Raw genomic sequence first — 27,945 nt, 5'->3', positions numbered from 1 at the left:
GTTCTGGGCTAATCCCTTTTTTAGTGTCCCCTTAATGAAAGAGAGAGAGAGAGAGTCAGACTCATGCACTTTGACACTGTTGCAGAAGTTTGTTGTGTGTGTTTTTTCCCCTCCCTATCTCTCTCTTTCTCCCTCTTTTTTTTATCTTATTTTCCTGCTCCCCTTTCTTTTGGTCTTCTGAGGTTTGCCCATCAGGGGAGCAGCCTAACGATTTTTACAGCACAGCATGGCAGTCTTGACTCCTGCTGGCAAGACAGAGGTGTATTATTTTTTCTCATTATGGTGTTTATGTCCAGTCCTACATGTAAGTTAGAACTAGGTCACAATAATTCTGTCACAAAGCCCGGGCCACCCTGACACCCTGACAGGGGTTTCATATGATTAAATAAAAGAAAAGAACATTCCACCAGATTATCTGCAGTGTGGAAGCTGCAGTATGTAAGCAACACATAAAGTGACCAGGTTTAGGGAGCTACAGTTTCTTATCATCATATATTCTTTTGTGAATGTCAGTGATCTGATGAGTTTTTAGCCTGGTTGTTTGAGTCATTACTCAGTGATGAGTTTTTTTCATTGTTGTTCTTGTCAGTTATGATGAAATCTGCTATGAAACAAAACATGTTTCCCATCTACTGGAATTTATTTATGAAAACTACATTCAAATACATGTTTGTGTCTGCTCATTTCTGCTTCTGATTGGATTTCCTCTGATTTCACCCTCCAGGTCGGCTTCATCAAGCCCCACCCCATCCTGACCCAGATGCAGCAGGAGGCCATGGAGACCAAATTGACCTTTGACTCCTATGTGATTCCAATGCTGTGCCCTCCTGTGCCCTGGACGTCTGTCAAGTTTGGAGCCTACCTATTGACACCGACCAAGCTGATGCGCACAGTGGAAGGGGCCACACAACATGAGGTGTTGTTGGAGAAATGCCAGGACCTCCGTCCTGTCCTCGACTCTCTCAATCAACTGGGCAACTGTGCCTGGACAATCAACAAACCCTTGTTGGATATTATTATCTCTATCTTCAATGATCGGGGTAGTGATAAACTAGACATCCCTCCTCCTCTGTCAGAGGCCCCCAAAATACCCCACTTCAACGCCCAAGATCCCAATTATACCGCTTCTGAGAAAGCCCACATGAAGAGGGAGGTGATTAATGCCAAAAAGAAATGCAGTGAGATGCACAGCCTGCGTATGGACGCTCTGTATAAACTCTCCATCGCCAACCACATGCGGGATGAGATCTTCTGGTTCCCTCACAACATGGACTTCCGGGGACGTACCTACCCCTGTCCTCCGTACTTTAATCACCTAGGAAGTGATGTCACACGGGCTGTGCTTGTGTTTGCAGAGGGGAAGCCCCTCGGTCCAAAGGGACTAGACTGGCTAAAGATCCATTTAGTCAATCTGACAGGACTGAAGAAGAGGAGCTCGCTCAACGGACGACTGGAGTACGCCAACACTATCATGGAGGACGTCCTGGACTCTGCGGACAACCCTCTCAATGTCCGTTGGTCTTTAATGCTCTTTGCTGTTCATTGACAGCTAAGTCAAAACATATAGTCAAATTTCCACATAGCTTTTCTTGTTAGAACTTATCATGCATTTAGCAGAAATACAAAAACTGCTCTTTTTAAAATTCCCGAAATATGCAGATTATAGCATATCCCTTTTCTGTCTTACTGGGGGAGCGGTCAGTTTAAGTAGTCACAAAATCTGATATATATCTGTCCAAACAAAAAGTGAAAAGGTTTTTCCCAAAGTGTTTTGTATGCTAGATAATGTGCCATGCGCTGGTCTTTGTCTTTCTCAGGGTAAGAAGTGGTGGATGAATGCAGATGAGCCTTGGCAGGCTCTGTCCTGCTGCATGGAGCTAGCCAACGCTGTGAGATCTCCCGATCCAACACAGTTCATCTCCCACTTTCCTGTTCACCAGGTACTGCGAAAACAATGCAATTATTTATCTGTTTACAGAGTTGCATAGCAATTTGAAACGCATGCTTGATCTCCTACAAATGTAAAATGAGGTAACACTTTGCAATACAAAGTTGGAAAGTGCAAATATAAAAGTCTAAGGTAACAATACAGGGAGAGAGAGAAACAGAACAAACCAAAGGTGAAATGGAGGCCCGAGGCTTGAGTCTCTACTGCCCATCTCTCGACCAAAGGGATGAGGTGTAGAGTGTGATAGCCGCACAGGAAGAAAGGATTGGCTTATAGTAAATGACTGCTGGCTATCTTTATGTTAGTCCTATGTCACCTGCCTAGGGACTACAGATTAAAAATTGTTATTTTTACTAAATGGCATATATACATGGTGTTTTTATACACCAATATCATAAATACGCATGGTCCCTATCAAATAAACCAATAAAATAAAAATAGATCGATATTTATTGATCCCAAAAATATAAGAACAAATATTTGAATATATACAGGATGGGAAAACAAAATGTGCAACTGCTTAAATAGTATGTTAAAATGTAAATGAACCAATTGTGCAGGTTGCCCTTAGTGCAGTATTGTGGAGTATCAGGGTCTTATCTAGCACCGTGTGACTAGGTGTTAAAAAGTGATATTGCCGGTGGTAGGAATGATTTCCTGTAGCGCTCCGTGCGACATCGAAGCTGTTGGAGCCTCTTTGAGAAGGAGCTCCTCTGTTGGATCAGTTTGGGGTGGAGAGGGTGGTCTGGGTTATCCATGATAGATCCCAGTTTGTTCAGTGACCTCCTCTCCACCACAGCTTCAAACCCGCGTTGTCGTATCGGTCTACTGCTCTATGATAGGATATCAACTGCTAACCAGAAGTGGAAATTCACTGGGGTCAAACAAAGAAATATAAAATGATTAGAATAGATTATATTGAGGAATTTACTCATCTGACAATCACTTTAGGACTAAAAATAAGGTGGGTTTCTCAGTCATGTTTTATAATGCTGTTTTAGAGGGCACGTTAAAGTTAACGAGGAAAGACCTCCCCAGCCATCAGGGGCCATTTTATGTTGTCTGTCATAAACCTGTAGCCCTACTCTTAACGACCAGACCACAGCTATTCTGTACTGGGAGACAAACCAAAGCAACAGAGTACTTAATACAGAAAAAAAACTTCACATTTTAGAAACTGGAAACAAATCCTGTTCTGTATTTAATGGTTGAATAATTTCAGCTGGACTTGCAGGCTGTTATATTGTTGGGTAGTTTAATTTTTAATAAAACATATTTTATAAACTACACATATATTTTGTAGAACAAGCTTAATTTGTAAAGTAACTAGGAACTAAAGCTGTCAGGTTAATGTAGTGGAGTAAAAAGAACAATATTTGCATCTGAAATGAACTGGAGTTGAAGCAGAAAGTGGCAAGAAAAGACTCAAGTAAAGTACACGAATCTTAAATTTGTACTTAAGTACAGTACGTGAGGAAATGTACTTAGTTACATTCCACTACTTATGTCAGGAATCATGGGATCTGAGGCTTTTGTAATAAAACACTGTCTGCTCATTAGGCCTTTAATAGCCTTGTTAAAATGAAGCTTTTCTTTTACACTTAAGAATATGTCTCTCATTAATGTTGCTTTTAGGAATGCACATTTTATACACTTACTTTAATTGATTTATAAAATATACAATAGAAATGATTGAAAATAGTCATGGCAAATTTGATTAAAGCACACCAAAAAAGTCATACATGTGGCAATCATTTTACTGACTCCAGGCATTACACACATTTAAAAGATTAGGACAAGCAAAAAAGCATTAGAACTGAATATACATAAAATACAGTGTAATCAGTATGGCCAAAAGTATTTCACACTTCCTTCTCCTTGGAGCTGTTTTGAAAGAACAATGGCTCCAAGGTTTTTACTCTGTCCATCACACTTAGATCAAATTGATGGTAATTAATGTGTACTCACAATATTGAATAAATAAATAAATAAATAAATAAAGGAGAGGCTCAAAATAGCCAAAAGGAGAAACTTTTAAGTTTGAAGTTATACAACTTGATCGCCTCTTCAGCACACTGACAGCCTAATGCTCTTCCACACAACACCCATGCCACAGCTAAAGCCTGAACATAAGGCTCATATAGGCACAGTTGAAGGATAGTCAGGTCAGAGGCCACATTTTGATGGAAAGGAAAAAAGATCAATTTGACAGCTGGCAGGAACTTGGCCAACTTCACTGCACTATTTGTTTTTTTAGAACTGAACATGGGGACGTTGCCGGTACCCAGACAGAGCTAATCTCATTTTAACAACTCAGTCTGGTGGACAGCTTAAAGCATTTCACTTTTGATTAAGACACTGTTAAATAAAATAGAATATAAAATCCTAGTGTGAAGGAAGAATAATTGATCATCAGTTAATTGTGTACTTTCTTCGGTCTGATGCCATATCCAGTCCACATGTTGAATTGAATGATGCACTTAATTAAATATGCTAACAGGTCGTTTAATAGCCTGTCATTAAAAGAGAATTCAGGTCCATTTTAAGATGTATGTCTGTAGTTCGTAAATATGGAGTTCTGTCAGTAGAGAGAAAAATGAAAACAATCGGTGCTGCCTACTCCATGTTGTCCTCCTGCTAGAGTTAGCACCCAACAGGCTTAAACGGGGAAAGTTTTAAATGTGTTTTTAACCTCTAAACATGTTTAAAATGTCATTCAAAGTGCCTACCCACGTGAAGTAATTCCTTCTGAGTGACCACATTGAATGTGATTGCTGTAGATGTAAAAGAAATGCATGAAAGTTGTGCTCATTCAGCTCTGTTTATTTCCTGTGTTGAGAGGCAGTTGGAGGTCTTAGGGACTGTCTACAAACTACAACACAGAAAAGAGATGGCACAAAAATATGTATTCTATCAATTTAATTATTAAATAAGGTAGTGTCTCCAAACTTACCTCAATTATAACTTGTCTCCTGCTAGTTGTATTACAACACTTACTTTAAAAAAATAAGCATATGCTTATTTTTGAAAATATGTTTGTGTATCTTTTCGGTGTTGTAGTTTGTAGATGGTCCCAAAGCTCTTCTTGCAGTATCAACATAGGAACTAAATAGAGGTGAATTAGCACAACTTTCATGCATTTCTGTCTGTTTCTACAGCAGTCATATTTTCTGTGTTCACTCAGAAGGAATCACTGCACATGGGTAGGCACCGGTAAAGACATTTTGAACATGTTAAGAAGCTTAAAACATGTTTAAAACTAGCGCTGTTTAGGCCTGTTGGGTGCTAACTCTAGCAGGAGGATAACACTGTGTAGGCAATACTGATTGGTTTGTTTTTCTCTCTGACAGCACCCGTAATTACAAACAGACCTACCTACATGTTGAAATTGACCGGAAAAGCTAACCGCTTCAACCAAATCTTTTTTTCCTGTGTCTTGAGCCGATGCGCATGTGTTTCCCTTTCTCCCTTGTTTTCTCTTTTCAGATTCTTTGTTCTTTCACTTTCACAGTATTGGAATCCTCTGTTGGTTTTGTTCACCTGTAACCTCTCGCCATCTGTGCCGATCCCTGTAATTCCTTCTCTGTCTGGGTTCTCTCCTCAACCTCCACATTGCTGCTTTAATCTTTCCTCTCCTTTTCTTCACATCTTCTCTAGGACGGCTCCTGTAACGGTCTCCAGCACTACGCTGCTCTAGGCAGAGATGTGATTGGTGCCACATCAGTCAACCTCATGCCCTGTGACGTTCCCCAGGATGTGTACAGCGGAGTAGCACAGCAGGTCAGCACCACATGGTTGCTTTATGATTTGCATTGTTTTTGTTCCTTTCACTGAACTGCATTGGCTTGGAGTTGCACGATATAAATGAACTGCGGTTGATTTCAGTTGCAAGGCACAGTGCAGTTGCTCAGCTGTTAGGGTAATATTCAGATGATTCATGATATCCCAGTGAGTGACATAATAGCCATTGCGAATATATTTTATGTTTCTTGCTTTCTGTCTTGCATTTAAAAGTACTAAGTTTCTAATGCCTACCTAGCATTAAAGTGCAGTGAGACTCAATTACCATATCCGAAGACTCAAAGGGCAAGTGTGTGTGTGTGTGTGTGTGTGTGCACAATGCTATTAAAAAATCCAGCTCGCTTTGAACCTGTGTATTTTTAAGCAGAGACCATTTGAAGCCAATTTCAGACATTTCAGTACAGGAGGAATCGGAGTGTGCTGAGGAAAAGAAAAGTCTGTCCCATGTCGTGTCATGGACTGTATTTGTAAAAGTACATTGTGGAGTTGTCAGTGAGCCGCTGACTGAAAGTGAAGTGCAGCTAGCTGCAGGACACTATCTCACTGTTGTATTTCTACCTCTGGGGTAATGGAAGATGACACTGTAGTCTGTATCAGGCTTGTTTTAGTAGAGCTGAAACTATTAGTTGATTACTTCCTTAGTTGATAACCAGAAATTAAAATTGTCAAGTCTTTGTTGGGTCATTTTTTAAATCTTTTATATTGGTGTTCTCCACAATAGACATTTGATCCGGTCGCTTTGGGCTTGAGGAAACTCTGATTGAGACAAATGAGTTTTTCATCACTTCTACTGTGATTATATCTATGTGGATTTGTGGATAAGCATTCAAATATTCTCCAAAAGACAAATTTTGAACAGAGGCCTTTCTGATGTTTGCATGCATGTAATTTATACACACTTTGTGGGAACCTTCAACATGTTGTCCGCATGTTTCAGGTGGAGGAGTTCAGAGTGCGGGATGCAAAGAGCGGTTTGAAGATTGCCCAGGTCCTGGAGGGCTTCATTAGCAGGAAGGTGGTCAAACAGACCGTAATGACTGTGGTGTACGGGGTCACGCGCTACGGGGGACGCCTCCAGATAGAGAAAAGACTGAAGGAGATTGAGGAGTTCCCCAAGGTACAGTCATGGCCGTGGATGGGGGCTTCCCCCGCACTCCATATGCTGTTTTATTTTGAGTTTTGCACCAGCAGGGTATGACAGAGTGGCCTTTTAGCACATGATCTCCTCTTAATGGTGCTCCCATGATCTCTTCCTCTCAAGCTATACATTCTTACACACACCTTGAGCACAGACTAGGATTATCCTTATTCTTGGATATTGTTGAAGTTGACAATAAAGCAGAATTCCGGCCGATTTTTAAATAAATCTTTATTTTTTATTTTTTTTTAGTTAAAGATTATTTTTTGGGGCTTTTTCATTTATTACATAGAGACAGTGGATAGGCATGGAAGGAAAGGAGCGATAGCAGATGACATGCAGCAAAGGACAGGACTCAGCCAACATGGGGCGAACGCTCTTTCTTGATGAGCTAGCAGCCGCTCCATTTTTTACGTTACTCTTGATCGCTAAAAATATGCGTGTACTTTCAATGGGGAAAAAAAAACCCGACCCAAACCGATGCAGGCAACACGGAGGACAGGTCATGCCTTTAGGACAAAAAACTTTATTCACCCTCAAAAATAGGAAAGGAGCAAGAACATACTCTTTTATTTTTGTAAAAGAGGAACGTCCGGTGCGCAATACAACAATGGGTATATTTCATATCCTGTCATTACAAATCTATTTTTTGTTTAGAACCACTGCACTTTGATTCTGTGGACATAAATTGTTCTTTGATGGGCACACCCATCAAAGTAAAACCATGGCCGGAGGCATTTCATATTCTTACAGCTCTATAATGCTTATTATTTGTCAAAATAGCTATAGAGTACCTTGCAATAGTTTGAGTTAATCTCATTGTCTGTATAGATCGGCATGATCCTGCTGGCATTGTATGTACCATCTCGCAGTCAGAAGATTGGGCTACATGACTTCTTCTAGTGTACCTAATTGTGTAAACAGGAAATAGGGGGGAGTGTAATTATTACAGGGAGCAGGAATGGGGGGGGGGGGATGAGGCCGTTTCAACCGAGGAGGAGATCATAGCAACGTAACAATATAAGAAATATGCCACTCTCATTCAGTGGTGCAAATTGTATTTCTTATATTTGCATGTAATCCCTAGATAAGTGGACAAAACAATATATAGTTTGTTTTAGTGAGAAATGCAGCGGAGCAAAGAGATATTGATTTTTTTTTAAAATGTTTCAGTATAATCATGTGTTTTATTTCCAGGAGTATGTATGGGATGCATCTCATTACCTGGTGCGTATGGTGTTCAGTGGCTTAAAGGAGATGTTCACAGGGACCAGAGAGATCCAGGTGGGTTCATTGCACCAACATGAAGTCACTTACATATCATTTTCCCATCCAGCAAGTTATCTACAATACAAACTCATACTTGCGTGTTACTAATTGCATAACAGTGCTAATATTCAGTAAACATACAGCTGCTCCTCCTATTTTTTACTTGATCTTGAATATACGCCCATGCATGTATTTAATAGGGTAAATTAGAGACAATGGTCAACTAACGCTCAAACGTAACTTATTCCAATTAATTGAGAGTGTTACCTAAATATTGTACAGCAGGTCAGCTAAACATGCAAAAGCTAACAATGCAAAATGTGTTCACAGACAAACACAGTTCAACATATATTAAGAATAAGTTGCCAATAATTAATTAATATTAAATTGGGTTTACATGGAACAGTTTGAAGAAATTTGTATTAAACCGAAACACTTAGTATGCACCCAAGATAATTAACTAACTCTAAAATTACATTGTTTTTATTTTTCTGAATAACATCCTAGCAAAGACTAAATTTTTACTCCATTATGTGACTACTGTCCTACTCCATACAGGAAGATATTTTATTTTTTAGGAATGACTAGTTTACTTCAATTACCCGGGCAACGGCGCCCATTCATCAAATAGACCCCATTTATAGATTTAGGACTTGCACCTGGTGGGGGATTGTTTATTATCTCCACAGGCAGAGAGGAGTCTGGCGAGCAAATAGAAACACCAACCACTGCTGGTGTTTGTGTCCTTTGGAGAATGTGTGGGAATGGCCCAGTATGAGGTGTGCGGGTGTGCGGGCATTCCTGTGTGCGTGCGTGCGTGCACCTGTTGCTTTTAAATAGGTCACATCCTCTTATATTTGCAGCGGTGAGTTGAAGTATGAGAGAGAGAGAGAGAGAGAGAGAGTAGGTAAGGTACCTGATTAATACGGGGGGATGTCATACCTGACCTTGCCTACGTTCTCTGTATATTTCTCATTTATTCTGTCAACACTGCTACTCATTCTCTGCAGACTATGCTCCCACTGTCTGTCCACCCTCTTTTCAATCTATTGATTGATCAGTCTCTCTCTCCCACTACATTGCTAGCTAATCTATCACTTCCATTTCTTTGCTTTCATGCTTCTTATTCATTTCGTTGTACCTGGACATTTAAGAAGGAAGGTGATAATGAATGGAGCAGCTCTGTGCCAGACTGCTTCCTAAACTCGCTGGGACTTACACAGTATATGTTTCCTAAAGCTCCCTGTTTGCCTGCACGTGTGAGGAAGCACTTGTGGGACATGGTTGGGGGCTTCTATTTTTGGATATAAACTGTGCCACACCAAGCCTAATTTTAGAGTTAATCAACAACTTCTCAAGTGTTTCTCGGCAAGTTTGCAGCAACTCTTTTCTGCTTCAGGAAGTAGAACAGCAGACCTATATGAATAGATCATTGGTCGATGCTGTGGAGAGAAAGTTTCTATTTTCTGTTTGTTGTTCCAAATTCTTTTTATTTGTATCCGAATTTATTAAATTTCCCACCCAACTGTCTAAACTTACTGATTTAAACAGTAAACTTGTGTCCACGTACACCCACTTATAAACACAACAAATACGCAGACTCACACTTGATTGGTGAAGGGCTTTGAATATTTTGTGAGTATGCTCGTCAATACAGTTCGTTGCCCTCAATTTTCATCTGCTGGCATCTATGTGTTGCAGGATTGGCTGACCGAGAGCGCCAGGCTCATCTCCAAGTCTGGCCACACTGTGGAGTGGGTAACCCCACTGGGTTTACCCATCATTCAGCCCTACCACCGCACACGCAACCAAGTGGTAATTCTTATACTAAGGCATATGTGGGGATTCCCTACTAGTTTCTCCTAACCCCAATTTCCACAGGATGCCTAAAGGCTGCGTGTCGGCTCCGTACTCCGCCGTCCATCAATACCCACAAGGTCCGGATTTGTGGCGGAACGGCTGCGGTCATGACTGACAGTTGAAGTCTCCAGGACCCACAAGATGTTGCAAATTCATGTAGAATAGAACCACAAAAAACAACAACAGTTTGTTTCCATCCGGAGGACTAGAGGGGAAACAACCCTGTGCTGTGTTTTCAAGGTGTAGTGCAGGGAAACATGATCTGCCGTGTGCATGGTCTATTTTATTTTGAAATATAACTGCATGTCTTATTTTGTTTCTGTGCTCAACTTCCTGTCCCGCACTATCTGTCGTGTGTCAAATTTCTGCAAAAACATGCAAACAGGGCCTAATTCTCACCTTTCACACAATTCACGCTCCCACTACTGATCTTCTCATAGCACACACTTTTGACATAAGTACAAGTATATACAGTTCTCATTTATCTCTCTATTGACTGATGCTGACGAGTAATAGAAACCCCAAGCTCAGTGCTGTTATATGTGTTAGATTTGACCTATCATTGTCTTTTTGTTGTAATATTTCCATGAAGTAGTGGGTGATTTGGATCATCACTTGTTATTCAGCGTTTTGATGGAATTTCTGATAATATGTTAGGGTGGTCAGTTAGCTGTGAATTGGTTGGCTGGTTGGTTTTACATCAGAGATATATAGTAGGCTGACCCACACGTTCAACACAAATAAAATAACACAGTTAGAGCAGAACTTCCCCTCATACCTTATAAAAAGCTACAGCATTTTTTTTCTTCATCAACTACAAGCAAGCTATCATCCTCACACAGCCTGTCCACAAATGTTGTTTCACTCATTGTGGTCTGGCGAAGCTCACTAAGCATTTGCTCACTAAGCATTTGCTTGAAGAAAGGGCGCTGCCAATGCGTGTAGGCCAAAACTACTTTTCATGCCATTTGATCAGCCTTTTTTTTAACAGAGAGACAATTAGCAAAAGACTTGATGCACTCGACACTCACTGGGCTGTCCAAGTTTTCAAAAAGCCTTCAGGATTTTTATCTGAAAAAAATTCTGGTTGTAGCTCTGTAACAGACTGGTGACCTGTCAGTGCTCAGTGAGTGTAATTCCCAGACTAAAATCAAAAAATTAAAAGTGAGATATACTGCAGTCTGACTTTGGGGTTGGTGTGTTGTGTTCACAACGTTTTTTTCTCCTCCCTAAGTCTTTCAACCTTCTAAAATAATTATTGTTTCAGTCTCCTATCTTGAAGCTTAAAGTACTGCATGCTTTGCAGTTGGAATGTCCCAGCTGGGCTTTCCACCACTGATGGTGTATTGTGATTGCTGTGAGTGGCTCAACTTTAATGGAGCTTAACAACATCACTAGAGTTGTCTGTCACTTTGGAGATCTTGACAGCGGCACGTCTTAGAGATAACATGTCTCTGTGCCAGCAGATAATGTGTGTTTGTGTGTGTCTGTATGTGTGTCTGTGTGTGTGTACATGATAAGATATATGTGTGATTATGTGAAATCCATTTTGACCTATATATCCTTAAGCTTATTCACTAAGGGAAAGGAGACAGACATTTACCGTATGCCAAGCGCAGGCAGACTGCTAGCTCATGGGCTGACCCAGCATGTCACCTGCTCTTTTAGTACGACATCAAGCAGAAGGTTGGCTCAGAGGGGGAGTGACACCTCATAAGAAGGTGCAAGAAAGCAAGGGTGACAGATGGCGGGTCCCCGGAGGGTGCATTGCTTTATATAGCAGGAAACATTCCTTGAGGAGGCTGATTGGCCTCTGTGCTTTTTTATTCAAAGTCCTAAAGATAAATAAGTGATTGAAGGGATGACTTCATGGATGGATGAATGAGGTTTTAGCTTTAATTTCACAGATAACTTTTTTCATCCCCTGCAATAATTCCCTAATCCAGTTGCATCATTGGGCAACAAAAATGAAACTTGCAGAAAGGTCACCTTTTCCCTGCGTGGCTGGATTAAATTCAATCACCCGGTCTGCTCTCTGCCTCTTAAATCTAAGGCCAGAGGGTTTCTAGGGGACATTAGTAATTAGACTCTAGATAGAACGGGAAGATGAAGTGTTATGCACAGAATGGAAACAATAAGCGAAGAGAAAGTAGCTACAATAGCACCACATAATCAGAAGTGTGTGTGTGTGTACTTTTCAGTGTGCAAACAATGATGAGTGCAAATGCCGACCGGTGTAGTCGAGTATTTTCCATGGCTGATGGGAGGTGAGGAAATAAGAGTATGATGGATTAGCTGAATGCAGCATGAACACATATCAGGGAGGCTGCTTAACAGGATTGGGAGATACTAATCGGATCAGAGGTCACTCTGGCTCAGATTCTCTGTTTATTTTTCATTCTCCCTCTCCCAGGCAAGGTTACAGTGAAATCCCACTCTCAGGGGATGTGTCACAAGGGAGTCGTCAGCTGGATTGGCTGAATTTGTGAGTTTATAGCATGACTAAAAGCTGAGAAATCTAATGTCCTCTATGTGGAAAGATTCCGTTTTTCGTGGTAATTGGTGATTTTCTTGGCAAGTTATGCATTGTGCATCGCTTTAGTACAGTATAACAACACAAATACAAGTCAACTCTCAACATTATTAGTTTATTATGTCATACAGTGGGGCTCAAAAGTTTGGGCATAAAGAAGCCAAGAAAAGATGGAAAAATCTCCAAAAGGCATAAAATGACAGCCAATGCCCAGACTCATCTGACCTTGCCCTACAAATCAGCACCATGGCTTCTTCTGAGCAGTTGTCTAGAAAACTGAAACTGAAAATAGTTGACGCTCACAAAGCAGGAAAAGGCTTTAAGAAGATACCAAAGCCTTTCCCGATGCCAATATCCTCTGATGATTGTTGGGGCAAGGTCAGATGAGTCTGGGCATTTAAAACCTTAAGATTCACATCACCTGGTCTTTCCAGACGATGATTGAGAACAATCCATGACGCTGTCAGGTCTCAGCTTTCCAAAGGGGGCGGTGCATGATAAACTCTGCCCAAATTTTTGCAGACCATTTTTGGGTTTTCAAATTTTTTTTTTTTTTTAAGTAATGGAAATAAAATCTACCTTTTTGTGACATACATATGTCTAATCTGTCATTTGATGCCTTTTAGAGACTTCTCCATCTTTTTTTTTTTGGGCTTCTTTATGCACATTAACACAAATTTTTATCTGGGGTGCCCAAACTTTTGAGTCCCACTGTAGGCCGCTAAAAGATTTAAAAAAATCCTAATCATGGACGGATTATGAGACCTTGGCCCCCCGGGTGCAGGCACGTCCCAGGCCCCCCATCCCTCATCCATAGGAGCAAGACGAAAGAGACACAAGTTTTGCATCTCTTTGTGGCAGTTTTCTGTCTTTGTGTATCTTACATAATCATGTGGTCAAATTGAGTCTTTGTGGTAGCTCTGCATCGCTTTTGTTGTTTTTGTGTGTCTCTTTGTGGTAATTTTGTATATCTTTATGGCCAATTGTGGTCAATTTGAGTCTCCTTGTTGTCATTTTGCCTCTTTGCTAAACAAATAATGTTTTTGGTTTATGTCTGGTCTTTTTTGCATCAAAGCAGGATGTATCGCTTGCAGACTCGGAAAAATGATCGGCCCTGTACAATCTGAACGGGGCAGTTTTTTTGTCTAATTTTGAGGTGCTACGTATCTCTAAATGTCACCGTGATGCCCTCCAAGCCCTCATTTTTCCTTGAAAAGAGGCAAGCCTTTCCCAGGGGTAGTATGGTGTTTCCTGCAGTTCCTGCAGAATCTTGTGGCATTTGGGGGTAAAATAATGAATGCAGTGTGAGTTTCAAGGACACCGCCAAGTGCAAGAGAAAGAAAGTTTGGTAGAGAGAATGTCTGTAAAAAGTCATTGGAAGAGTAGCGAGACTTAGTGGCATTTGTGTGACAGTGAGTCTACAGCTGTCTTCAGGGGGAGAAGGTGAAGGCAAGGACCAGGTGACCCAGAAATGTCACAGAAAAGGGGTGTAATGCGGGACCGCTTCCACTTGAATCAATAAGACGTGTGTTATTAACCACTTGTGTGTGTGTGTGTGTGTGTGTGTGTGTGTGAGAGAGATATGAATGGGGATTCCCCACTCGGCTGCATGGCTTACATGTGGTTAGTGATGGCTGTCCCCACAGACACACAGCAGGGTTAGCCAAGGTCTCGTTCATCACAGCCTCAGGGATTGAGTCAGGTCTTGTGCACAAATCATGTGTGTATGCATTGTAATGAACAGGGGGTTCAGTGTAGAGTAGTGAACTCATTTTTAATGTGGCAGTCAATTACTTACATCAAAGGTAACCTCAATCTCTTTCAATTACACCTTTTTTGCTCAGCTTCTCCTTTCCCTTCTTCTAATCTATGCGTTAGCGCACAAAGAGGGGTTGTAAGGAGGGGAATGGGGGAAACACATTCCCCCACAAGTCCTCTTTGAGCAATGATGGATGAGTTAGCAGCTATGGCAGAAACAGATGGGCTTTTACCACACTACGCTTCTGTTTAAAACCATTTTGTGATGATTGTGTGACTTTCATCACACAGTGACCTTCAAGCATTCAACATTCTACCATGTGAACACCTGTCACTTTAATAGATATTGAACCGTGAAATAATTTATTGTTATTACATTTCAAATTATTCGTTCAATAACAAGCCGCTCTAAACTAATGAGGCCGACTGCTATTATGTTCTCATTTTCCAAAGTATTGGTTCCAGGGTTCAACAATAAGGGTTGCCCGGGGCAAAATAAACGCTACATCACCATTTATACTTTTTGCAATTTCAAAAAGTGAAGAATGGTTTCTGTACTATGTAAAAGCGCTTTGAATAGTCGTCAGGACTAGAAAATTGCTGTATAAAAACAGCCCATTTACATTTAGTATTTCTCCATTTAAACATGAAAACCGGTCCCCATCAGGGCCCACAAGATATTGCACTCCTCCTAAAACCTTTACAGCACTCAGGAGAGCATTCCCCATGAAACGTATCCAGCTTTTAGGAGGTCATTATGGATTCGGAAAGAATGGATTCGGAAATAGAATAGAGAATAGTTCAAATTGTGGAAGGATGTGCACTTCAAATGTCCTGTGTTTCCTCAGTGTTCACTCTACATACAGGCAAGCAATATTAAATAAAAGAGCTGTACATTAGCACTGAACACACAGTTGTGAAAGGCTCTTAAGGGTGTCAGAACGGCAGTTGTAATTCTGTGCTCTCATGCCATCCTGTTCAGAGGAGTGGCTTTTAAGGATTTAAATTCAAAGACCCCAGTCATCAACGAGTTTGGAAAATGTGTCAGTTGATAGTCATTCAATGTTAGTAACAAGCAAACCAGCAACAGACATTAGTAAACTGTGACAGCCTTAATGGTTGGGGTGTTGTTTACACTTACTTGTGCACAATGAGGTCACCATTAAAGATTCACCAGTTTCCAGGTGACAGTTTTCCAGGAAATGAAGAAACTAAGTGATGGAGGTATGCCAGACATGATGTCACTGTGGACTTACACACACTTCACTCCAAAAGCTTTTCTTACCTAGCAGACTCTTTACCCGCGGAATAAATTGACTGTACTATCCCTGATTAGCACTTTTCCACCTTAAAGCAGTACAATGCAGCTCATTTTAAGCAGTTTTTAAGCCAATATCCAGATTGACTATCAATAATAAAGGAATATATGAACATTGGATGATGTTAAATAACTCTGGATACAATTCTTGTTGTGAAATACAACACAACAGATAAAATCTCCATTTATTTATCTAAAACTTGATTGAATTCACCAATAAGGGTCATTACAAAGATGACCACAACTGTGATTTTTAATTAGTAATTCAGAGTTGAAGCTTGGAGCCATAGTCATAGCCTTTAGGGGCAAGTAGCCAGTGTTAAGTTTCTGTGGCATCATGTTGACACATTGAAACATCCCATATCTACAGGCTAAAATGATCAATTTAAAGCTAATGTTTAGCTTATGAAAATGGATATTGGAAAATGGACATGCATTCCCGTTTTCGTCCTCGCAGCTTTATTTATTTTTTTAATTTAAGCTCTTGATATCTGATTTCAAAACATTTATTGGTTCCAGCTTCTCCAATGTGATTCCCGGCTTTTCTTTGTCATATGTGATAGTGAAGTTAAGGTCTTCTGCTTCTCGATTTTTGGTTGGAGACATTTGGTCGGAGACATTTAAAGCATACTCTCGCCAAACTACATTTTTCTTTATTTTAGAACCAAAGAATGGAATTAATGAATTCATTGTCAGATAAGTCAGTTATGAAATTGTATGCTTCAGCCCTAATGATTTGTATCTCCTTGTTCCAAGACTATCTCTACAGAATGTCTTGTCTGTTTTCCTTCAACCTGACATATTTGTTATTTTAAAATCTTTGTGATCTTGAGTAGGATCTGAAAGTTCAGTGTAAAATGTTAAAACTTGAGCTTATAATCCCTCTCATTTCTGTCTTTGTTTTGCCTCTCCAGCTGAAGAGTACCATGCAACATATCAACCTCCAGATCAGCCATGACGCCAAAGAGTAAGTGCAACTAGCACCTCTTTCTGTCTGTTTCCCCACTCTCATAGTTATATCAGTCACCTGGAACTAAGACAGAGGATAGCTGTTGAGAGAAATTGTGTTTATAGCAGTTTTTTTTTGTTTTATTTTTGTCTTTGGGGTGATTCTGCAGTCACAAGTTTTCAGAATGTAGCTTCAGAGCACTTGACAACTCTTTGTTTAGCATTTAGAGGTGAATGGAAGTAGAAAGTAAAGCTCTCTGTAGGCAATTAGCTTACATTTTCAACAACTTCAGCTGCACAAAAAATCTATCCAGAGGCTATTTCCACTAATTGCCTGCTTAAACTTGCATGTTACGTTGTACTTGTCATAAAGTAGAAAATGTCATCAAAAGTGTTTGGAAACTCTTTTGAACGCTTAGATTCACACTTCCACTTGGAGATAGAAGACGTCAAAATGTTTTTTTTTCTAGCTGAAATGAGTTCAGTAATGTGGTTCAAACTGTTGTCGAGAAGCTTCATTTATAGATGTACAACACAATTTACTGCAAAATTATATTACTGCCAAATTACACACATCAACCAGAAGAAAGAGGAATTATGAAAGAAAAAGGTTAGCAAGTCAGCAGCAAACAAAACTCCATATAAATGGTCAACAACAGATTTTAAATTGTTTTTTGTTTTATTTTAAGCGAATTATGAGGCAATATTTAACATAACAAAAAACAATGGGCTAAATTACAGTATTATATAGCAGTAATTCAACTAAATTCCGATTAACAGTAAAAACACTTGCCAGCATTAGAAAATCCACGTATGAACATGTCCATGTGTAGATGCCAAAAGGTTGATCAGAGATCACTTAACATGTGAATAGGCTTAAGTAGGGCTGGGTGATATATCAAAATAATAGCAACATATCGTGATATGAGACCAGATATGTTCTTAGATTTTGAAAATGGTAATATTATAATAAAAGTTTTGTCTTTTTCTTGGTTTCAAAGGCTACATTACAGTAAAGTGATGTCATTTTCTTATATTACCAGATTGTTCTAGGCCTTTACCCACTTAGTCATTATATCCAAATAACTGATGATTATTCTCTAATTTGATTTCAATTCTAATATAAAATCTAATATTTTGTAAACGCACCAGTTGTCAATGCTACAATATCATCGCAATATCGGCTTGGAGGTATTTGTTAAAGAATATTGTGATATCTGATTTCTCCATATCTCAGCCTTATGTTCAAAACATTTCACATTATATTATTCCACTGGCTACTTTAGCACCTGTGATTTACAGAGTGGCAGTACACTTCAAAAGATCATATTTGGCCTTTTAGGATAACTAAGGCCATGAAGGTATTCTCAGAGTAGGTGCTAGTTCAGTGTGTGTGAATGACTGCTGTGATGGGGGAGCTTAGAGAAAAATGTGCAGAGTTTTTAAAAAAGGCGAAAGAGGAGCCGTGACAAAGTTGAGCAGAGGTCACAAAGAGACGGAGAGTCGAGGCGGAGATGGGACGGTGAGCACTGAAGACAGATGACAAAGACTGACAGCCATCCTCAATCTGACATCTACAGTGCTATACAGACCCAGCAGTGTGGAGGGAGCTGAGGTTGAGAGGGAGGGGAAAGAGAGAGAGGGAACAGGATACCACTCAGAAAGGCCGTCTTGCCTGAGACTTGAAATTTGCTGTCAAGAGAAAGCATCAGTGTTTCCCAGGCTGACATTCTGAGCCAAACTGGACGCAATCGCCATGACTGATTTTTTTTTTTTTTTGCGGGCCTTTTTCTTCCACCCACACAAACGGGAGCGCCCACAACTGCACTTGCTGTCATTAAAGACCCTAACAAGGCTTGTCCAGCGCCTAGATATGTTAATAGAATCACAAACTGAATCGTTGCAGCCTTCAAACGCTGGCTTTTTCTTGATTTTTCCTCCTTCCCTCTCGTCTTTAAGGGAATGCTCATTAGCTAAGCCTCTAAACTGCAGTGAAAAAAAACGAAACATGAAATGCTAAACCCGGTGTCAATGCTCACCATCTCTTGAGACATGAACAGCTCTATAGGGAGAACAGATACACAGCTGTGGTTGCTAACCCTTATAGTACTGTATGTGCACCGTTCCTGTCTGTCAGGCATATAGGAGTTTAAGGGGAAACGTTTGCTCTGTGTGTGTGAGTGTAGGTGTGAGACAAAGGGGAAGACAGTGTTCCGCCGAGTGCACTTGCAAACAAATCTCCAGGAATCTTGTTTTTGTTCAGCTCCAGCCCAAAGCAGCAGCAGCAGCAGAAGAAGTAAAAGCGCTCTGATTAAAGTCTAACAATTCCAAGCCAAAAATAAAATGGACAGAAGGTAAACAAGGCAGACAGACAGGCATCCTTTGTGCCTGTTTGAGTGTGTGTTGAAGCTTTGGGTTTGGCCCAAGCTCTCTTCGCTCGGTCTTCATTCCCATTAGAAGAGCGTTCTGGTCTGTGGCAGCCCAGAGGATTTGAATGGCACAGGCTCAGGGTAATGAAAGATTTTTTTTATTTCTTTTTTTACTGCTACTTCCATCATCATCAGTAGTAGCAGCAGCACTGCATTTATATCACATTGTACTATTTCTTTTATATCACTGCTATATTTGTATGCTCTCATATTGACTTTGGAAAGCACAGAGTCCCCCGGGAGTCACATAGCAGAAAATAAATATTAATGTTGAAATTCATGCACAGCATACTTTTGACTTGTCATAGCAGGAAAAGCACAGGCGTGATTGAGAATATCTAGTCGTGTTATTAATTACATCTGTGCTTCTCCACAAATGTTCACAATAAAGAAATGCAGTTATTAATATTAGTAAGATAGACTTTCTCTATAAGCCTCTGACCTTGAAAACATAACATACAAGTTCTAATCCTGTGTCTCTGTGTACAGGATGTTTCAAAGCCGGGTACATGCCATGGTATTAGGGGACCACTAAGGTCTATATAAAAGCATCTCAAGAGCACCATGTCATGGGGCCTTTAAACACTCTTTACTTTAAGGGGCAAATTCACTGTAACATTATCAGACTTCAGAAACATCCTCAAGGGTACAATGGTTTAATGCAGTGCTTACTGTCTTCCAAGTTGTGAAGAAAACTTAAAAAGGAAATCAAAATATAGGATTGCTATCTGCCGCCGTGGGAATTATCTGCCTGGCTCCTAACGAGGCCACTGCAGACTTGCTAGAGAAATTGGCTGAAACGTCCTGTTTGATATTAGAAAGAATCAAAGTACAGCAGTGTTTGTTATATATCTATGCTTGGCTTTCTGTCCCTTCTCAGGAGGCCAGACACAGTTAAACAGAAGAACGCCTTCCCGCCAAACTTCATCCACTCTCTGGACTCAACACACATGATGCTGACTGCTCTCCACTGCTATAGGTACCATTCAAAATACTGTAGAGCAAGGATACCTTGAAAAATAAAAATAAACACATACATTCCTTTTGTCTTCTGTTCCATAATATGCAGAGTCATTTTTCTAAAGGCAGTCTGTTTTATTCTTCTGACATCGACTCTCCATACATGCATGACCTAAAATGGCTTTGAAAATGTGTCCTGTCATCTGCAATGCAATTATCACCTCAGATAAGCGTGGTATGATATGGCGTGTAAATATAAGCTCAATCTCTTGGAAGGTGTCATAACTCACACTGGCTTTGAAAGAACATCCACCAGGGTTTTAGCAATTATCGTTGCTGTAATACACCCTTTTTTTTTCCAAAGTCTCTGTACTTTTTCTGTTATGTTCTTCACCCCTTCTTCATTCCCTCTCTTCTCACTTTAGTGCTGGCCTGACATTCGTCTCAGTTCACGACTGTTTCTGGACCCACGCCCTCACTGTGGACACAATGAACAAGGTATCATATTATTGTACAACCTTGCCTTTCCTTTTTTTTACTCCCACCTGTCCAGATTCTTTTACCATTCCTCATCCCCCTCTTCCTTTCAGGGCAGTTTTAATCCTGTCTGCTCATGTATCATCAGGGTTTAAAATGCTTCCTTTTTATTTGATTAATTCAAGTGTCACGTGCGACTCAAGTCTTGTGGCTCAATCTTAACACCTTTACATCCACTCCATTTGTGCTTCTGCTAAAGCAGTAGCATCAGCATTATGAAAGCCTGGGATTCCACTGGTTAAGATTCTGCTGAATGCGGCACAACATCGTTATTGACTGCATTCCTAGTGAATACATCACATGCATGCTTCGCTCCAAAAAAGATGCTTTTTTTTTTAGGTCTGGGACCTTTACAGCACATTGGGCCGATGATATCATCCTCCTTGCTTCATGGATTTCCTAGACCAGCCTAGCCTGTCTTTTTGACTTGGTTTTAAGTGACCACTATCTGACAAGCGCCTTGTAGCCTTGCTATGTTTATATGCTCTGTATTGATTCTTATCTGGATACTGCTTTGCCTTACTGCAGAATACTCACTTTCATAATCATTTTCTATTTACTGGACCCACATGCCCACATTCAGCTGTTCAACCCCCCTTCCCCCCCCCCCTTTCCCCTTTCCCGTCGTGTCTGAGCTGTTCTGTGTGTCTTGAAAAAAAAATGCAATAAAAATATTTTTCAAAAAAAAGCTCAATGTTCAGCCAAATCTGAACAGACAGTGGTCTGTCTGCCCCAGACAGGGCCTGTTGTGCTGAATAAATGACTGCCAGCCCCTGCCTGAAACTAGCTTGTGAACAGGCCCAGAAAAAGACACAGCTTTGCATAAAATAGATCAAATTGCCATAAAGTCCCAGTTCTGTATGTTGATGTACATTCAGAGCACAGTCTGTTTTTTATGTCTTCATTCAGTCTCAGAGGAGTTGCGACCAATGAAGCATTCGGTACATTTCTTCCCTCTCATATTCTCTTGATGTGAGTGTGGACCTTTATTACACAGGTAATTGAACACAGTGGCAGAGGGGGGGTGTTTGGTATCTTAGTTAACACCTCAGCACATTGGGAAGGTCCTTATTTGAAAATAAACGGATCCTTCCTTCATTTTCTGAACCGCCTGGCTGTCAGTATGGACAGGTACTGCGTGATGCATGCAAATGTGGGGTTAGACTACAAACCAGAACAACTGAGAGCTTTTGTTCTCAGTTTATACTTATTAAATTCTCTGTAAAGTGTCTTTTCATCCACCTGTTTTTATACGCATTTTAAATGCACGTTCAACAAACCTGAATGGAAATGACAGACATTTGAAGAAAAAGTCCAAATATTGTTAAAAAGAAAGGTCTGGATCTCTTGCACCCTCTTTTTCTCATGCAGTGGTTGAATAGCACCAACTGAAGAATCAGCACAACTAACTGTTTGTCTTCATGTGCCCAACATATAATGTTCCCACGTTTTGGGAACATTACATGTTGGGCGTGGTGGATGGAAACGCAAATTAATAAGCATTTTCTTTTGCCGATTTTCTGAAAATTTGGTTATTTGCACTAATTTTGGAATTTGTAAACTATTTTCCTTCGAGTGAAGCATTGCCTGTATACACTGCAAACATCTGAGGTTCTGCAATCATACATACTATAAGATACTATAAGACTTCTGTAAATATATTTAACGGTGAACAGCAGAAAGTTTATACATGCTAACGTTTTTTTGGTTGCACTTGAAGGTTTCTACATAAGAGCGACATGACACTGTCGTGAATGTGTCATAAACAAGTCATAAACGTTCATGACATTCTTTCAGTAAGTGCCATTTGGTTTTGTTATGACAAGTTAAGGTTCATGACTATGTCATCCCAGTGTCATGTCACTTAGATAACTTTAAGTACGCTTTTTACGCTAATGCCACTTGTGTCATGAGGGCTTGTGTTCTCTTAACCTCTCTTAACCCTCTTAACCCCTGCTGCCTGTTGATGGTGAGACCCACAGTTTGTTTCTCTCTACCTGTTGAGCTAACTTTGTCTACATTAGCATTATTATCACTGCTTATAGCTGCTGTTTCTCACTAGAGTTCCATGTGTCATGTTCTCTAGCCAGATATGCTGCATTCAAATCTACCTTATGAAAGAAAATGTATTTACTGTTTCTTTTAGTTACTCAAATACTCAAAATCTCCATATTTAAGCTATTGTTACATTGTGGCAACATGTTTTCTAACCCTGAGAAAACCCTGAGAAACCCATCTAAGATATGGATGATTCTGAAACCAGCTCAGAAATGGATAGCACTTCTTTCTCCCAGGTGTTATTGTCGTGTCACCAGTGATGTCAAACAAATTCACACTATACCCTCCATGTTACATTCTACCTTTTTTTCTTTGCAGTACATTGATTACCATTTGACAAAGAATAGTATATAAAAGTCCATAGTATAGTTCAAGTATGAATAAAGAAGACATGCAGCAAAATGCAGAGTTGTTTAAGCTATGGGAGATGATCCATTTGCCAGATTTGCTGATAGACAGATGTTAGTACTCGCTTTTTCTTTGCTCTCCTCTTCATTCCTGTTTTTAATCTTTTACCTGGTCAACAGGTAGGACAGTCTAGGTAGCTTGTTTGGGCCAGAGTAACTCAAAGTTTTTTCACTTCTCTCTGCCTCTTCCTCCTCCCGTCAGGTCTGTCGGGAACAGTTTGTCGCCCTACACAGCCAACCGATCCTTCAGGAGCTGTCCAACTTCCTGTTGCTGAAATACTGCACCGGGCTCCCGTGAGTTTCCCCACCTGCATGCAGGAACACATTTGACTGTGCACACGAACACATGCACATGAAGTTCCTTTAAGTCTTAGAGAACCTATCAGGTTTTATGATGATAAAAACATGGCACAGTATATAATGCGTAGCACAATATCTCAATATAAAGAAAAATATTATTTAGTAGTCACAAGGTAATATTACCACACTTAGTTACCACCATCTGCAATCTGTGCCTATTTTTCCGTTTAATTTTTTTTGGGACAGCCATCAGTCTCTATCTGTGTTTATCCAGGATCATTATAAACTTTGATGGTATAGACAAAAGCCTTAATATACATGCAACTCCCACAGTATATATTATAAGAGTCCAAACAGAAGGTGAACACATGAGAGATGATAACATTGTAAAAGTCAGATAAGTGTGCCAGTTTTCCCTCAACTTGTCTGTGACAGACATAAGATACAAAATCTCTCTCTCTCTCTCTTTCTGTCTCTCTCTCTGTCTGCACATCTGTGTTGCTGACCTCAGGCTGGGTCATCATCCGAGGGTGTTCCTTACTCTCTTTGGGATAATTGGACACCTTGTCTACAGTGATTCCTGCACAGTGGTTCCTTGTCCTCTTTGTCTTTCTCTCTCTCCCTCTCGTACAGAGATTATACTGTTCCCTAATCCTTGCAAACGCATTATTCTTTCTTGTATTATTCGCATTATTTGCAGTGTGTAATTTAAAGATATTTTACCCACCCTACAGTTATGTCCAGAATGTGTTGACAATTATGATAATTTAACCCCCTGCCTTAAAGTGATTTATTTTTTGCTAATAACACCTTTACAAAATATAAGTATTTATTTTATTTTTTCAGTCTGACTGCTTTCCCTACTATTTCTAGGGAAGGTAATGCCAGTCAGTCAGTTGGCCCTCTTGGTCAAGACTGAAATATTTCACCAATCACTAGATTGTAGAATGGATTGCCATTATATTTTGTTTAGACATTCATGTTGAAGCATTCAACACAGTTAATACAACACAGTGAGGCCCTGAGCGCTGTCAGAGCCGACAGACGAGTGGCATTTCAGTGCAAAAATAAGTAGGTCAAAAATGATTTAATATACTGCAAATAACCTGCAAGCACAGGTACTGCGGGACAGTACAGTTAATTAATCTTGCACTTTTTATTTTTTCCCCCCCTCCGCACCCCCCAGGTTGATTTTTTTGTCGAAATTTTCACGAGTACAGTCGACCAAGATTTCTTTGGTTGATTACAGCCCTTATTATTAGCAAATATAAATCCTCACTGAAGACTGGCTTACTAGCCTAGAGGAAAGGTAGTGGCCAAGGTAGCCATCCACTGATGCAGTTAATCCCAAGGATTTACTGGGCCACATGATGATGTTTTCAAATTTAAAATATGATTTATAAAATCATGCTAACAATTATAAGGCTATTTTAAAACCCTTGTATTCTATGCAAAGACTGTTTTAAAGCCTTTAGGTAACCCTACACGTTATTGTAGGCCCAGTTTATAACGAAACTTAATTTTAGACAAATTATGTAGCAGGGGGTCCCTGCACCATCTCTTTCAGTTAAGGGGTCCTTCTCTTAAACCTAAACAACGTTGAAGACCCCTGTACTAGAGTAAGACAGGGGCATGGTACCAGTATCAGTATTAATATGTTAGCTTTGCGTTCATTGAACTGGCTGTCTGTTCTCAGAAAAAACTCACTCAACCTCAACAACTCAAATGTGCCATCCAGACGTGACCAACCTGCATCAGTCAGCAGAACCGATGAAGACGCATGAAAAAGGGTTGAAACTTCCCTGAGACAAAACAGAAAGTGTAGTTGTCTTTAATGTCTATAGAGAGAGAGACACACACACACACACACACACACACACACACACGTTCTCCTGAGACTTACTTAACTTTTGTTCTTTTATTGTTATTCTCCTTGTTTGTGCCAGGCCTGATGCTAAGAACAAGAAGTACCAGGAGTACAGGAGGCTGTTGCTGCTGCTGGCCAAAGTGCCCCAGACAGGTTAGTTGGAATGCAGCTGTCTGGCTCCAAAACACCTGGCCTCGCCAGAGCTGGGGTATTTTTTGAGACGGCCAACCCAGAGGGTGCTGCTTTTTGTTCCTAATTGGATTGAAGAGGACTTTTATGTCCTGAAGCTCTGTCTGAGGTCAGCAGGAATGACAGGAATGTTATTAAATTGGATTCTTGAACAATTCTGTATTTTTTTTTCCTGGTTTATAATTGCTTGATTGTTGTAGTCTATTGTTTTTGGTCCTATTGCTTGTATTAGGGTGTGTAGCTATCTGTGTTGCCCAGATATGCTATTTGGTTTGCTCATTCAAACATTGAATTTGGCTATAACTAAATTTTCAGCTTTTGTCATTAATGGTGTAATCATGGCTGCCCGCACGGCCACTAGCAGATCCCAGTTTCAGTTTTTTCTTTGTGGGTCTGTTTGTTGTTGCCCACAGTGGAGGTACATTGCAGCGTCTCTGTCAATGAGGTGGACGGAGACTTTGCTGTTATGTAAGCCCTCGTTCCATCTCCATCTGTATACCTACTGACTGCTGGGTTGTATCCATTTATTACAATTAATTGTGTCCCTCTTCTGAATAATCAGCTTATATGGCTGAGATGGGGTGAGGGTGGGGGTGCGGGTGTGGTTAGAATGGCCAATCTGCTCAATGTTCAAATAATGGATCTGGACTAAAATCCACTATGAAGGATCTTGAACTTGCTATTAATTAATCTGGTTTCACAGTGTTTATTCCAGCAGGAGTTCAGATAAATCAGGTGCTGAAGGGAACAAAAGCTGGAGAGCACACTGAATCCCTCGGAGCCATTACTGTGTTTCAACAGTCTACCTTCAATGACAACAGTATTTGTCCGTTAGGATAGTAAATGCTATAAGTTCTTCAGTACGCTTATGTCTTTTCCACTTTGGTATCATTTGGTTGGATTTTTTATTTAGGCTGCAGGTTTGTAAGACCCAAGGTAAGCGGTTATCAAGAAAAGTCTTGCTTTATTTTTAGGCGTCTTCACTTTGGTACGTAATGCAGTATTTCACCTAAATAGTAATTCAGTGTTACCATGATTACACAGTATTCTTACGCAATAACACAGTAACTTCAAAAATAATGCAAAAGAAGCAAACTACCAAAAACTGTTCATTAATGCAGTGATTCACAAAGTGGGGGTCGGGACCCACAGGGGGTCGCGAGCCAGAGAGGGGGGGTCGCAAGTTGATTTCCAGAAATAAAATAAAAAATTTAAAAAACAATTAGAAATAGCATATGTTATCCATGATTTTAACACAAGTTCGTTTCGTATCGTTTTAGCACAAGTATCGGGGAAAAAACCCAATCAATCTCCAACCCTACCCCCACATGTTAGAAAGCATTTAGGTTGGTACATTATCTAAAGTGGTCATGTCAACATCATTTTCTAGCTTTAGTCAGTTTTTTAGTTTTTTTTTTCATTCTTAAACTTTTCCTGGCATTTCCTCAATAACTTGTGTGCAGCTCCTGCTGGTGTATAGGCAGACGTCCGGGAAGCGAAGAGCACACAGGGCAGGACTGGGCCTCATCCAGAGCTAAAATTAGTATTCAAGTGGTGTAATAAAGTTCATAGAAATGTTACTGGTGCCTAGTAAAACTAAAAAGTTCTCGCTAATTTTAAAATTAAAGTTCCTGATTTTGACCCTCTTCAAAATAAACTTCTCCGTCTAATGGAGATTGTAACTGACTCCGAAGACCTCAGAACAAACTACATCCGACAGTTCTTAGCAGTTTCCTTAATTAGTCATTAACCACATCAATAAATTAATTAAATTAAGATTAATCACTTTGCAAATTGTTATATTTTGTGTTCGGTACCAGGATACTTACACCTTGAGATGTACCATTTCATTTTCAAGAGTCCCAGGATTAAAAGCTTACACAATACAACGGATGGCAACTGACTTTTGAATCGTGTCATAACATTTTGTACGGTTATTCATAGTGCCCAGAGGATGAATATTTTACTAAAATATTTAGAAAAAAATAGCATGGATTGCTGTTCAGTTTTTTGTACAGACAATCGTGTTGCTCCCAAGGTGAATTGTTACAGCTTTTGTAATCCTCTGACTTTTCTTCAAATGTACTTTGTGTTTGATGCTAATTAGCAAATGTTAGCATGCTACAACACTGAAGTAAGAACGCAGTGAACTGAAACGCCGGCATCTTTACATTGTCTTTCTGAGCCTGCTAGCATTTGTGGATGGGGGTTTGTGCCAAAAAGTTGTGTAAGCATACTTATCGTGAATGTGGGAATTAAAAGTTAGTTTTTAGTTAAATCTGCAGTACATGTAATTTGTTTAGTGTAACCACTGGTCACAGACTTAAACCTACTCTGACACCCCTCCTCCTGCCTCTCCAGGTGATTTTGATCTCCAACGGGTGAAAGAATCTACTTATTTCTTCAGCTGAGAGACTCATGAGGGCGATCCAGCGCAGGAAGATGAGTGGAATTGACAGAGTGCGGCAGGGAGGCTGCAGGCTCTTGGGTGCCGACTGGCTTTGTCTCCCTCAGACATCAGGACTTCGATCCAGCCGCGCCCTGCCTGCCTCTGGTGTTCAGGCTGGCTAGAGCTGCTGGAGGCATCAACACACAGTGAACCTGCCTGATTAACTGACTAGTGGG

General features: G+C 40.2%; 1 protein-coding gene across 3 annotated transcripts in view; it reads left to right on the top strand.

Annotated features, from left to right (window-relative positions):
• polrmt (polymerase (RNA) mitochondrial (DNA directed)) overlaps positions 1-27,939 on the top strand; it is a 44,136-nt gene extending 16,197 nt beyond the window's left edge. The window contains exons 10-21 of one of the 3 annotated variants that reach the window (XM_034881747.1): positions 725-1,510; positions 1,818-1,940; positions 5,606-5,728; positions 6,687-6,866; positions 8,085-8,171; positions 9,858-9,971; positions 16,540-16,592; positions 19,883-19,981; positions 20,388-20,460; positions 23,167-23,258; positions 25,211-25,284; positions 27,682-27,939. In XM_034881747.1, coding sequence (XP_034737638.1) covers positions 725-1,510; positions 1,818-1,940; positions 5,606-5,728; positions 6,687-6,866; positions 8,085-8,171; positions 9,858-9,971; positions 16,540-16,592; positions 19,883-19,981; positions 20,388-20,460; positions 23,167-23,258; positions 25,211-25,284; positions 27,682-27,731 — 1,854 coding nt within the window. In that variant the 3' untranslated portion in view covers positions 27,732-27,939. Of the gene's footprint in view, positions 1-724; positions 1,511-1,817; positions 1,941-5,605; positions 5,729-6,686; positions 6,867-8,084; positions 8,172-9,857; positions 9,972-16,539; positions 16,593-19,882; positions 19,982-20,387; positions 20,461-23,166; positions 23,259-24,960; positions 25,124-25,210; positions 25,285-25,561; positions 25,842-27,681 lie in introns of those variants that run through there. The other 2 variants (XM_034881746.1, XM_034881748.1) reach the window with 2 other exon arrangements.
• Positions 27,940-27,945: the final 6 nt, after the last annotated feature.

The sequence above is a fragment of the Etheostoma cragini genome, chromosome 9, assembly GCF_013103735.1.
Source record: "Etheostoma cragini isolate CJK2018 chromosome 9, CSU_Ecrag_1.0, whole genome shotgun sequence".
Lineage (NCBI taxonomy): Eukaryota > Metazoa > Chordata > Actinopteri > Perciformes > Percidae > Etheostoma > Etheostoma cragini.
The sequence above is the reverse complement of the archived record's forward strand: the minus strand, read 5'-3'. Positions and strand labels throughout refer to the sequence as shown.